Raw genomic sequence first — 13970 nt, forward strand, 5'->3', positions numbered from 1 at the left:
TGGGCGAATGTTTCAGAAAGTTTTTAACTAACGAAATGTGATATACGTCACTCATTGCTTTTGGGATACCTAGTAAAACATTTGTTAAATGACTATGGCTTAAACTGGCAAATCTTGTCCATAACTCTTGCTATAAGAGTGAATTTCGTCTCAAATGAGACACCTTTAAGTGACTTGGTTGTCAAATTCAAAGAATGAAAATGCGAATTAAGTGCGTCTTGGCCATAGCTATAATAACGGCAGCTGAAATGCGGCTATTGATTCACTCATATCAACAGCCATGCTGTTCGCAAAAGATGAACGCGTGCGCATAGCAACCTTTAATCAAGGTCTTCATCCAACAAAAATTTTCATAAGAAAATTGGCACTAATAAATGGAGAGTTGAGAGACTAAACTCATTATTCCGTTAATAATGCATTCATCGAGTCTTATTCACTTAGCCAATCAAACGGTCAAACTAGGTGAGCCAATCGCATTTAGTTTACCGAAGGAAAGCTATAATAGCAGTTATCAATGCTCCCCCATCACATTGATTACTAGGCTATAGGCAGAGAACTTGTCTTATGTTTGCTTTATAACTTTCTATAAACCTCTGTCGGATATAGCAGCTTCTAATTCTTTTGGATTACACTTTCACCTCTTATCAGGTAGGTCAGCGATAAACATCAGCTTCTAAGAAACTGCAGAACTTTAGTGTAACATTTGGTAGTGAAAAAGCTTTGAAAATCGCAATGTTAATGATGAAATTTAGGTCAACCAAATTTATTTTATAATTTGGTGCATCCAAATAAAAAATGTCTTTATTTCTTATTTATGTAGAGTGACAAATGAAAAAGCCTCCCGGCTATCGTTTCATAATTAACACTTGTGCCATCCTTTTTGTCTGTTTTAGTTTCACTACCAGTAACCAAGGAGTCCGTAAAATGTTGATTGCATTTCAGTTCCACGAATCTTTAGCAGCTATTTTTCCAAAAATTTATCTATAGCCTGGGCTCATAATATTTATTTTGCCGACTTGCTTGTCTCACTATAAAGTTTGCCACACTCAGTGGACAGTTGTTAACGCTGTTTGTTTGAGCTGAAGATTATCAGTAGAGCATCCTACGCATATGTCCGTACCGACCTTGTGTACTCTACTATCTGTTGCTACTTGCTGAGATGCAAAACCTATCGCTACTGACCTAAATTTCTGCACATGATTTGCAGACTTTTTTTTATCTTGCTTCAGGGCCACGAAAAGCATCTCTGCTGATGATAGGATTATCAGAAAAATCAATAATTTGATACGCGAACATCTCTAGTCACCAAACACGTGTTCGTGAGCGATTATATTCACATCAGCGCTATCTTTCGATTCTGGAGGATTATAGTTAATTTGCTATCACTAAAAGTGTCCCACCCTGTTGGCATCATCCGTATCCCATCCTGACTGATGAGTCTTACACCTCACACATGAGCAGATGTAAAATCAGCACAGGCTTTCGGCAGCTAATCACACTCTAATATGAGGTTACCTCTGAAGTTCATAGGATTCCCTTCTTCCTCTACTCGTCTCCTAATGTATGCCTACATCGCTAGCACGATTTTCTTGACGTTATCTATCAGCACGGATGCCTCATCTATTTCTTCCATGATTATAAGTTATGAACATCGTCTAAAAGTTCGATATTCTCGGAGCATCACCGACGAGACTGCAGAGGATGAGCAGAAAGGTGAGTGAGCTTGGAAGGAGATCGACGTTGTCTAGAGTAAGGTTGGCGTGCATGTAGATGTTAGTGGGTGCATATCTGGGTGTGTATTGGCTGAGTTCTACTTAAGCTAACAAATTTATGCAAAAACCTAAATTCCTTAATAATATCTATTGTTGCCTTTAGGTTTGTGTAGTTGCATATTACATATTATATAATTACATGTAATAACAAAAACAACCAATAAGATGAATCTATTTGGAAATAACAAATAGTTTGATGATTTTTTTATGATCAATTCTGTCATCAATTCTGATAGAATATGCTAACACGCTAATGAAAATATGAATAGCTTTACATTTGGATAATATATAAATTGGCAACAAGATATTGTCAACATTGAAAGCACTTGGTAACATTTGTGACCACGCGTCAGCTTTACGTTATGTAAATTATCACGAACATAATTTTATCATCTTCCATTTCTTCCGAGGCTTCTCTCTTGCATAACAGTTGTGACACCATTTGGGCATCATGCCATTTACGAGTCTCGGCAGCTGATAGAATAGGGCTTTCTATTTGACCGCTTTATTTCTCTAATACAATGATTAGATATAATTATCACCTATTATTGCTGGATTGTGGGTCACCGGAGACTAGCTCTTTCGTACTCATGGAATCAAATCGACTTCTCGCAACACGCAACATTCCCCGACGGATGTCTATCTCAATTATGTTGTTTTGGCCGTCTTCACTAACACGATGCTGATTCTCTAGTAGTTGTTATTATTATATAAATGCGTGGCTACCGTGGTCCCTGAGTTAGAGCAACTTTAAAAGCAAACTTTTTTATATTTATGTAAACTAAGCGTTTCAACTACGATCAATTTGTGTTGATTTTAAGCTTGAAACCTCTAACATCAACAATAATTGCAATTGATAGAAACATACCGATACTTTCCGATAAAATCTACTAAAATTTTGAGTGCGTTCATCTTAAAGAACAAACTTTTCTTTTCTGCATATTCTGTCGAAAGAAACTGATGCTATGTTTATTATGCCCTTCAGAAGCAATCGCTAATCTTCTGTCATTTAATTGGCAGTGCTGCGATGAGTGTTCTCTTGTAAAACTGTACCTGGATGGCACTTGGCTGTGTGAAAAGCAGTTTTTGTAGCGTATTAATTGAGTCGACCCGACAATGACTATTCTCGTGTGAGCCCTTCTTTCTTAGAATTCATTGACTCGTACTTATCTAAACAACAAACATTTCAACGGCCAAAATACTGAGTCGCTAAGGAGAACATCAGTCCTGGGCAAGTTCACTCATTAAACCCAAGGACAATGGTTGACTGGTATGCTCGTAGACAATGCGATGACAGTCAGCGATCGGAGATGCACTCATTTTTAACTGACCTATACGCTGTCGCACTTAAAATCTCCAAATTATTGCACATATTTACAGTTTGTTGCTCGTACATACGGCAGCTTCGATTGATTTACCCGAAAGATATAATAATTGCACACTCATCACTATCAACACACTTGTAGTTTGCACGAAGACGTGCTGCAACAGGGCAGACAGCCAGTCTTTTGTTAATGCGCAATAGCAATACGGCTTCATGTGAGATGATAAAGAATTCTTGGGTTGTCGTTATCTAAACATGCTTCTATTATCTCCGACATTCTAATGATGGTATAACATGCAAAGCTCCATGTAGTTCCCACTCTCAGTTCAACTGATGCAGTCTTGAATTGTCTACAGTTCCTCGCCTTGTTTGTCTCTTCGGTAAAAAGTTAAAAGTTTACTGTATCTATTATCTATGCTATGGTCTCTCCAAGTGACAGACAGACCACTGAAACAGGATATAGATACCATCTGTCCTCTTCTAGGCATTTTGTTTCAATATACATGTTGCTTTAGCCATTTTCTCGCCATGTTTTTCAGTTGCTTAGGGTAGCGGCTTTTGATCCCCCCATTTTTCTGTAGGTTTCTTTATATCAAAGTTACTGATAATAGTCCTTATCAAGACACAATTTCTGTTTATTTCACAAATAAGACAATCTGTGTGGGGTATAGCTTTTCATAAGATATGCAGGGACTGTGAGCAATGGGCGTGCCATTGTTTCACAGCGCAGATAGCCTCTCCAGGGTGCGGCTGCAACACTAGATTTGACATTAGAGATCAATCCCAGCATTCTTTTTCATTGTTTGCCTCTGCAGACATGTCAGCAAGCACCTTAGCTAGGTTGTCATTGCAGTAGGAGTACTTGAGCAAAGTTGTCATATTACGAGAGCATCATACTTAACTACCCATATTCGAGCTGCTTTATCTTGTCACACTTGATATTACCTGTCACAATCCTGTTTCACCTTAGATAACTGTTAAACCAGAGCCCAACTCACCGAGATGGTCTAAAACTTGCGTAACTTGGCGATACTTTGCACTTTATATAGCTACATATTCATTTCTCGCCAACACTTGCTAAAACTTTTGTGTCAGTGTCAATAACATGCCATATTGGTAGGGAGCCAATTTCAACAGGTCCGTGTGTGTTTTACTCCCGTATGTCTTTTGTTATACTAATGCTTCAAGCGTAGGGTGTTGTGTATATAAATAAGGTAGATACAGCCGTTGGGTTAGCTCATAGAAATTTTATGTTAGCAAACATTGTTATTGCGCCATTGTACTTGAAGGGTTAGACTTCTATATACCCCATGTGTCTGTGCCGTGAGAGTGTTATAGGCCACATCATGGCGTTTCGCAATTTTATGCTTTTGACATTGCAGAGTGACACAAAATTAACCGAATTGGGCGGTGACTTTTCTTAAAAGCAACAGCTGATTTATTCGTTGTAAGAAACGTTTTTCAAGTGTAAAATTTGCACTACACGGCAATTTGATACCCGTTACACCTAAATATCGTTTCAGGGTCGCTCGTCTACGCTTGAGCTTATGCAGACGGCTGAAACTTTAGCTAGTGGGAAAGGAGCACAACTTCTATTCCCACCACCGACTATCTAGCTCATTGTCTCTCTCTCCAGCTGAGAAATAATATGAAACCGCATGCTCGTGCTCTGGTCATGAGCCGTAATTTGCGTAAATAGGTTAAACAGTAGCTTGCTAAGTGTTAATTCCTCACTCGTTTATCTGTGTAATTAGCTCATTAAATACTCCTCTCCTTCAAGGCTTCTCAAGCGAACAAACATCTGTCAAATTCTTGCTATCAACTGTAAGACCTCTGCCATTTTCTTTCAAGAGATGAATATAACCTTTCCTTGCAGCAATTTATGTTTGCCGTGTCGGTCTTGTAGAGAGCGTGGGTGCGAGGGAGTGTACAGAAGCGGAGAAACAAAAAAAAGGCTGTCTAGCCGGTTCATGTGCTGCCTTAGTAACGAGTCAATATCACACATTTATATTATGCAGGTAAGCATTTGCGCTTCCATAGCTAAAGCTGAATGGGTAGCAATCCTTTTATTACCTCTTTGTTGCAAGAGATGAATATATGAAAACATGGTCGCCAGTAGGTAATTGCATGCATAGTTTAGGTTGAATTGTGAAAGCTTTTAGTGTTTGTTTACTTGAAGTCAAAGTTCCTGTATCTGAATTTGTAAGTTGCATAATATAAAATATCAAGGTAATGTTTTATCGAAATAATGCTTTATCGGGATAACGCTATATCAGGATAATTCAAAATTACTACGGGGTAGTTAACAAATTTTTGTGAATGTTGGGATTTTGATTAGTTGACCACTTAACTCAAAGGACAATTATTTGAGCTTTAAAAAATTTTTAATGAAAATTTCAAAACCTGATGACAGCAAATCAATTGTTCCCACAAATTCCTGTAAACTAAGGCACATAGATATGCTGTTTACTATTATGCAGTAGTTTTTTCTGCAACCAAAAATACTTGTAAATATCATTTTTCTCTTTGAAATTTAATGGCTCCTCCATTTTATCAATTTTTGACAATGAGCATCATTTCGGCGTGATTTGATTCAAAGCTGAATTATGGGTTACTATCCATGCTCATTTTTGCCAATTAATTTACAAAAGAAAACTTTCAGGTACTTTTTGGAAATAGGTAGTTTCTTAATAGTGTAGTGTGCTCAGCCACAAGCTAACAAATTTGGCGAGCTAAATCTATGTTTTTCTGTTTTATCATCTACCAGCATGTATCCTGGACTCATATATAACCCAACTATTATAGCTGCTATGATTTATAGTACTCATCATTTTTTTGACGTGATCAAGTCGTTTGCATATGCGCTCGTTCACGGAAAAGCTGCCATATTTGTAGAAAACGTTTCTACAAAATAAAAGAAAAATTTTCTTTTATTTAATTTTAATTTTTTATTTACCTTTTGGTGTTGTTTTGATACTATAATAAAAAAAATTGCAAACAAAAGCATCGTTTTTAAAAATTCCTTGCAAAAGCTTCGTTTTTTTTAACGATAAAATTGTCTATAAAGATGACCGACAATGATAAAATGACGTCACAAAAAAACGAAAGATTGTTGGTGAAATTGTACTTGTGAAGAGGTTTGTTTCTTGCTGATCAGTTAAGTTATTATAATGAAGCAGACAAAATAACTAGCTGAATTTTTGAAGTTGCTCTCCCCAAAGCAGTGAAGCCACTCCTCATGCCTGTAAAAAAACTTTTGTTTAGCACAACAATATTAAATTTTGTGCCTTGTATGTGAAAACTCTCCTTTTTATAGAGCATAAAAATATAATAATATAAATTCATTTATTATGCAATATCATGCTTTAACTGTCAATATGTTTCTACGACGCACATCATACAAGGAACTCGATCGAGAAAGGACAAGCGGAAGTCTTGAAAATGTTTAAAATTTAATAGCTGGCGCGATATTTTAATGCGCATCATTCGCAAGTGCTGTTTCCATTATTTGCAAGCATGACGGATTCGATAAAGTTTTGCGAATCACTATGCTGTTTCTATCATTAACATTACACATCATGCGCGTCATGGCAACGTAGTAAATAAGAATTCTAAATTTCTTGGACAAACCGCAACTCAAGCCGTCTTCAAGATGACAACAGACACCCACTCTTATTATGCACCTGAACACCAAACATGGTGAAAACTAGCGATAGATGATGAACACCATGATTCAAAAAACAATGTATCAAGGGTATAAGGCTTTCCTTGAAATATTATAAATCATAAAAATCAAATTAGACCCATGAAAGCACAACTTCCCAGCTGTAACTAGAGCATGCTGTGCGATTGGCTGCACTACTAGGAAAGAAGTGTTTTGTTCTTCATTCAACTTATACCGTTAATAAATTGCCTCTAATCCTCTTGACGTTTCGAACAGCAACTGCGAAAGCAATCCTTCGTGTCTCTCATATAGCCTTAGAACCATATCTAGCATTCTAGCCGAGCTTTTGCACTCTATTTAGCCTTAGCACCCTCTCTCCTATTCTGTATATTGCTGTTGCATACCTTAGCGTACCATAGCCTTAGCACCCTCTCCCCTATTCCGGTTCTAGTCCTTGCGTGGGTTACATAGCCTTAGCATCTTCTCTAGTCATCTGATTTTAGCATTTGCTTGTCTCACACAGCTTAGCCTTAGTATCCTTTCTAATATTCTTGTTCTCACCTTTGTTCCCCTTATTCAGCCGTAGCACCGTTTTACTATTTCGGTTATAGCTATTGCTTGCCTTATATAGCCTTAGTTAGCACCCCATCTAGTACTCCATACCTATGGCAGGCTATACCTCATGTAACAAATCATACGCTTTCAACTCTAGCGGTTACATCAGACTGCACATTTTATGGGGAGATCATAACCTACACTAGCTTGTTTTATACTTGGGCTAATGTTGACATTACCCCCACTTTACTTCCTTGTTATCATTTTTCACCTATAATGAAATGATCTACCTTGCAGCTATATTTAGGTTTCTAAATTAGACTGAGGGTATAGTATTTAGGCAAGCTCTGAGCTAAGCCATGAGCTTCGACAGCTCTCTCGATGTAAGCACTACTAAAAAAAATTATTTTGTTTGGATTATTTTGTACATCTGATCCACTTGACGATTTGAGCAGCAACAGCGAAATTACCCATTTTGTGTCTCATATAGCCTTAGAACCATCTCTAGCATTTTAGTTCTAATTATATTCCTTATATAGCCTTAGCACTCTCTGTAATATTTTGGTTAGAGCTATTACATATCTTATATAGCCTTAGCACTCTCTGTAATATTCTGGTAATAGCTATAACATATCTCACATAGCCTTAGCACCCTCTCCACTATTCTGGTTCTAGTCGTTGCGTCTCTGACATAGACACAGAGGTTCTCTAATGATCTAATTTTGGCATTTATGTATGTTATATAGCCTTAGCACCCATTCGAATATTTTTGTTCTCGCCTTTGTTCGCCTTATTTAGCCTCGGCAGCATAGAGTGGTACGTTGTTGCGAACATGTCAAAGAGGGATACAATGCTACTAACCGCCTGTTGTATGTTGACGATTTTGTTGTGATATGCAGAATGTAATTTTATGAATACTAGTGGTCATAACGCTCACCTCAATAGCTAAACCACCAAACCTAGGATACTACTTGAAACGCTTCAATCAGCAGACACTAATAAACAAAACGATTGCCTCTAGGTGAGCTAGAGAGGAATAACGAGGAGACAATGCAGTGTTTATTCAATATTTAATAGATGTATGATTGCTATTTTACTAATGAAGTCAATGGCGATTTTAAGGATTGGTTTAGAGATAAACTTGCACAAAATTTTGGCAGATTTTATCAGAAAGTATCGGTATTTTTATATCATTCACGATTGTTTTTTATGTTTGAGGTGATCTTACTGCCAGGATGTTTCAAGATCGATTTGACAAAACTTCATCGCAGTTTAAACGACCAGATCTAATGAAAGCACGATTATTATATTTGTAGTTGCGAAGAAACCGACCCAATAGCGACGCGTTACGCAGCAACATAAATGCAGCAGCCGATAAAAAGGATAGCAACTAATGACGTCATTTCGGCACATAATTTTTTTTCTGAGTGTTTTACCTGCGATCAAATTTTGTCAATTCTGATCTTGGAACATCCCGACTGTCAAATCACCTCAAACATCAAAAACAATCCCAAATGATGGAGAAATACCAATACTTTCTAATGAAATTACTAAAGTTTTGTGTCAGTTCATTTTTAAATCCCATGACATAGCTGCCTAACTACATTAGCAATGAAAATAAAATTTGTCTTTCATGTTAGACAAAAATCATCACCTTGCAGAAAACCTTATCATAAGAACTAGGTGAACTATTATCCTGTCGAAACTGAGAAAGGTCAAAAACAGAACATCTATCATCAAATCTGAGCAATGTTCATAACCATTTAGTATGATGAAGAACAAGACTTCATACTTCAAGTGCAAACCTTCAGAGTTTGTTATCGTTCAAATGATCGTTCAAATGACGTATAGTTTGCTGATTCATACCGTTAGGTATATTATGATAATGTATGACAACTAGCACTCATTGTTGTTTTGTAAAACAGTAGAGGATACTGTGACACTCACTTGTCATAGTCAACAAATACTCGCCAAAATATGTTTTGTTTTACCTAGTACAATAGATAATACATCGTTGTCGAGCTAATCATAGATTGGCTAACAGTAATCTAGGAGTCTGTGACAATCTAGGAGTCTGTGACACAAGAGTAGTTTTATTCAAGTCTAACCTGTTGTTCGGCTTCACCTCATTGCTTTTCTATGGAGTTAGAAGGCTTGAAAGTTTTGCCATCAGGCGAAGAAATGTTTCTGACAAAGTAGAAACGTGATAACAGTATAGAATAATGAGTCTTAATCGGAAGCTGCTTGTGTTTGAAGTGTGAGATGCTCGGAGTGTTTGCACTGTCAGTCTCGTAGATAATGTGGCACTATTGTCATTCACCGAGTTAGATGTGTTAGTACTTAACCCTTTGAACCCTGGCCTTTCTTGTCGACGCTTGTCAGTAACCTTGATCATTTGGTCCATCAACCCAAAGTTTTTAAACTTTTATTAAATATATCTAAATGTGCTCATAACGCAATGATATTTGGTAAAACACTACTAAAAAAGGCGGGCAACCCACAGCGAATGTCACCAAACAGAAAAAACAGAGCTTCATCATTATTCAGGCTACAACTATGAAAGTTCATACGATTTTAAAAACTCGTAAAAACATTTACAGTAGTATCATATTCATTGAGCACATGTTCACCATCACTTCATGACTCAAAATATACTGGAAAATTATAGTTAGTATCATAAAATTCTTTATTTGCATCACGACCATGTATGACCTGCCAACGAATGAGTCGTATCAGTTTTTTTGCGATATCGTTCCAATAAAATTTGTTATTATAACTAAGAAAGTAGATAAAGATATTTAAAAAACTGTTAGAAGTGAAAGTGAAATTTCTGGTCAAACATCCTGTGCAAGAATAAGTTTGATTGGTTTACGCAGTTACTTAGAAACAGCTTCTGTAAATAGAGCCATATTAATGCCAGAATTTCGGTCATTAGAGATTCTGACACACCTACTCAATGCCGGAAAATCGGCTGTTTGGGTTCAAAGGGTTAATCAGCTCTTTTCAATCATGAAAAAACAACTCCCATTTCATTTTCTTATCAAAGCTACTTGTGTTTGAAGTATGAGATGCTCAAGTATTTGCATTGTCAGTCTCGTAGATGAAGTGGCACTATTGTCATTCACCGAGTTAGATATTATAGTACTTGACTAGTTTATTTCAATCATGAGAAAACAACTCTCATTTTTTTCTTGTGTTTATAGGTGTCCCTCGGATAGACAAGGCGACCGCTGTGAAGAGCGAGCTATCAATACAGACGTGATTTCTGCTACACTTCAGCAGGGAAACCTGTGTAAGGAAGAGCCTGATGACGAGCTTGTTCAGGGATATGAGAGCCTCTTTTTTACCAACTGCGAAAAAACGAGCAGTTCCGAGTCAGCTGTCGAGGACAAAAAGGGACGAAGGGCGAAACTAAAGAAGCAAAGAGAAAAAGCTCGCAAACGTAAATTGCGCAAACGGGAACGCAAGCGGAATAAAAAGAAAAGTTTGCGATCGTCTGAGAAATCCAACTTAGTTAGCAAAGAAGCTGATGATATTGACAGTCTTCAGACGAGTATAAATTCTCTTGACAATCTAAAAGTTCTTGAGCAAGAGCTGAAGAAGAAGTTAAAAACTAACACAAAAAACAATATAAGACACGCATCTGAGAAGTCGTCCTCGCATCGGAGGAGAAGAAAGCTTCCGACAACGACTTTGATTCGCACTACGACTGCGGCTTCAGTCTCGACGTCCTCTCTGAGCACACAAGCTTCTGGGATGAGCCGCTAGCTCCCTACCCACATTTTAGCCTCCATCTTCGCCTGGCCCATCAGCTCGATGAGTTGAATGCCTACTTTTTCATAATCTGTTTGACAATCACATATGCAGGATAAAAACTGTCTCAATTCAGAATAATCATAATCTCATCATATTCATTTTCATTCATTCATTCATTACTGTATTATAATTACTATCTACTCCATTATTGTGACAGTATCGTGCACCAATCAGGAGTTGTGTACTATATGAAGAATGTGAGAATTCCACTATTAATATCATACTGCTGCTCTCTTTATAATGGATTTGTCTGCACTTTATTTTTTATACTCAAAATGTCTCACAAAGAACCTAATTTTAATCTTTGGCATTATTGTATTTTGGTAAACTGTTATTTATTTCTGTAAATACTTGTAAGAAATCCTGTATTGTTACGAGGGGAAGTCACTGTGCAATAAACTTAATGTTTCTCTATGTTACTACTGATAACTTCACAGTGGTAGGGCTGCAGATACCATTCCTTATCTTTGCTTCATTGCATTTCTTAACTCAATTCATTTTATTAATAGAAAACTGGCAGCCATGAGTGATTCAACATAGCATTTTCTTCACAATTCGACACTTGGGCGTATTCATTGAGATTTTTAACTGGTACCAGTACAATGCTAATTAAAAGAAAAACGAAAATATATATAAAAATGTATCTTTGAGAATAATAACTAAAACATTTGAAACATTTGTAGTTGTCTTAATCAACATTCTAAAGCTGACACCCGACATCTGACACTAAGGAAAAAGAATTGCAACATAATGAATAAAAATGACATCTTTCGGCGACAAATATGGTTGGCAGATGGATTTGTGAATGAATTGCTGGTGTCTGGCGCTGAATTGATAACTCATTAGAAATACTTTCAGCTCCATTCTTGTCTGACACCAGCGAGTGTTATAATAAAATTGCTATCTTTCATTCATTAAGATTTTTAGGCATTCGAAAACCACAAAAACTTAGCGCTGTCATCATGCGTGCCATAATGTAAGAAGTTTCAACATTTTATAAAACAGAAGTTGCCATAAGATGGCTCACTAAATGACCGTTCAAATAGTTGAAAGAAAATGGAGGATGAGGATAGATGGTGGGTAAGATGAAATAAAATGATGAACAGCTACTGGACAATGCTAGGTTTCCTATTTCCTTTTAGAGGTGGGAGAGGGAAGAGCCGAGAGCCATAACATGTCATACGACAGAATTAGAGGCATCAAGTCAGATGTACTTAAGAAAGCATGTATTTGAGAAGGTTGTACATGGAGGAGTGCACTTGAAGTGGTGAACTTGGAGTAATGATTGGGGTTTAGTACGAGGAGTGTAGTTGAAGGGGTGTACTAGGAGAGGTGTGTTTGGAGGATTGTAGTTGCAGGCTTATAGTCGGATAGGTGTAGTTGGAGAGGTGTAGGTAGAGAGGTGTAGGTAGAGGAGTGTAGGTAGAGTTGGGTGTAGGTAGAGAGGTGTACTTGGAAGAGGAAGTGTCTGCACTGGACTTTTACACTAACAGGTTGAGTAATAATAGAGACTAAAAAAAGAGTGAATCAATTTTAAGTATTCATCTCTCCGTGTGGGTTGGGTGCGTCAGTCCCTTGCCACTCTCAGAGAAATTCTACACTCAAATGCCGAGTTGTCTGCACCTCTTCACTCTCAGAGGAGTTGATGCAGAGTTGACGATGCAGAGTTGACGATGCAGAGTTGACGATGCAGAGTTGACGATGCAGAGTTGACGATGCAGAGTTGACGATGCAGAGTTGACGATGCAGAGTTGACGATGCAGAGTTGACGATGCAGTGTTGACGATGCAGAGTTGACGATGCAGAATTAACGATGCAGAGTTGTCGTCTATAAATATAAGGAAGCTTTGAAAGTTTCCTAAGCTTCATAAATTTCTGTTTAAAAATTGATATGTGAAAAGGTCAAGCATGAGAAAAAAGTCAAAGGTCAAAGCAGGTAAAGGAATGAAAGTTTGCAAAATGAATAAAAATTGTACTTAAAAAAGTTGAAATTTTGCTAAAAGATTTAAATGTTGGCTTATTGAAGATGAAGACCTGCTCCAAAATGTTTGCATTGGATATATGTGAAAGGTTGTCAAAAACTGCCCCCTGTTGTTGAGCTCTCCACCAAACTAGAGCTCAAGTCGTCTTTTCGGTGTTATTCCTTATCTGATCCTCAAACGATTAGTTTTCGAATCTAGTCTTTTTTGGACTGATCATATCTTGTACTTGAGAAACCTAAAATAAAAATAGACCTACTCCAATGTCACCAGCCGGCTGACACCTACCTGTCACCAGTGTCATAAAGGGGATAGGGAGCGGTTCTTCATAAGAGATACAGACACTGGCATGTAAATATTATCGAAGAGAGATACATTGACACCACAACACGTGGAATATTGCCTAGAAATAGCCAAAACAATTTAAAGCTTTCTGTAAGGCGAGATGATAGAGACATCTGAATACCAGAGGGGCGTCGACGAGAGAAAGGGTAGACAATAAAGAGTTGACGATACAGAGTTATTAATAATATAAATTGAAAGGAACATCATATTATTGTATTATATTGTTTAGTTTGTGCATAAACAAACTTCAAGTCAGATGTTCATGTACTGTTCGTTTGATGCCAGACACATTTTAAGCCATCCACTTGTATCCTTATTTAGTACTGTGTATTTGTAATTATAACTTTCTCCGCCATTTTGTGTCTCATGCCAGCAGATAGGACAGCCATATTGCTAGGTTATTGATGTAACCAGGGCGTCAGGGTGGCTTAGTGGTATCATCTTTGACTTTCAACCATGGGGTTGGTGGTTCGAGCCCTGCTTAATGCCAATCTGACAAAAAGCTCTCAGCAAGC

The 13970-nt window shown here is 37.4% G+C and overlaps 1 protein-coding gene across 1 annotated transcript; it reads left to right on the forward strand.

Annotated features, from left to right (window-relative positions):
• The first annotated feature begins 532 nt into the window (after positions 1–532).
• LOC137393811 (uncharacterized) lies at positions 533–11545 on the forward strand. Its single transcript, XM_068080514.1, has 4 exons — positions 533–648; positions 1230–1713; positions 5003–5114; positions 10519–11545. Exons 2-4 carry the CDS (start codon positions 1506–1508, stop codon positions 11081–11083), a joined length of 885 nt encoding a protein of 294 aa, XP_067936615.1. The 5' UTR covers positions 533–648; positions 1230–1505; the 3' UTR covers positions 11084–11545.
• Positions 11546–13970: the final 2425 nt, after the last annotated feature.

Source organism: Watersipora subatra, chromosome 4 (genome assembly GCF_963576615.1).
Source record: "Watersipora subatra chromosome 4, tzWatSuba1.1, whole genome shotgun sequence".
NCBI lineage: Eukaryota > Metazoa > Bryozoa > Gymnolaemata > Cheilostomatida > Watersiporidae > Watersipora > Watersipora subatra.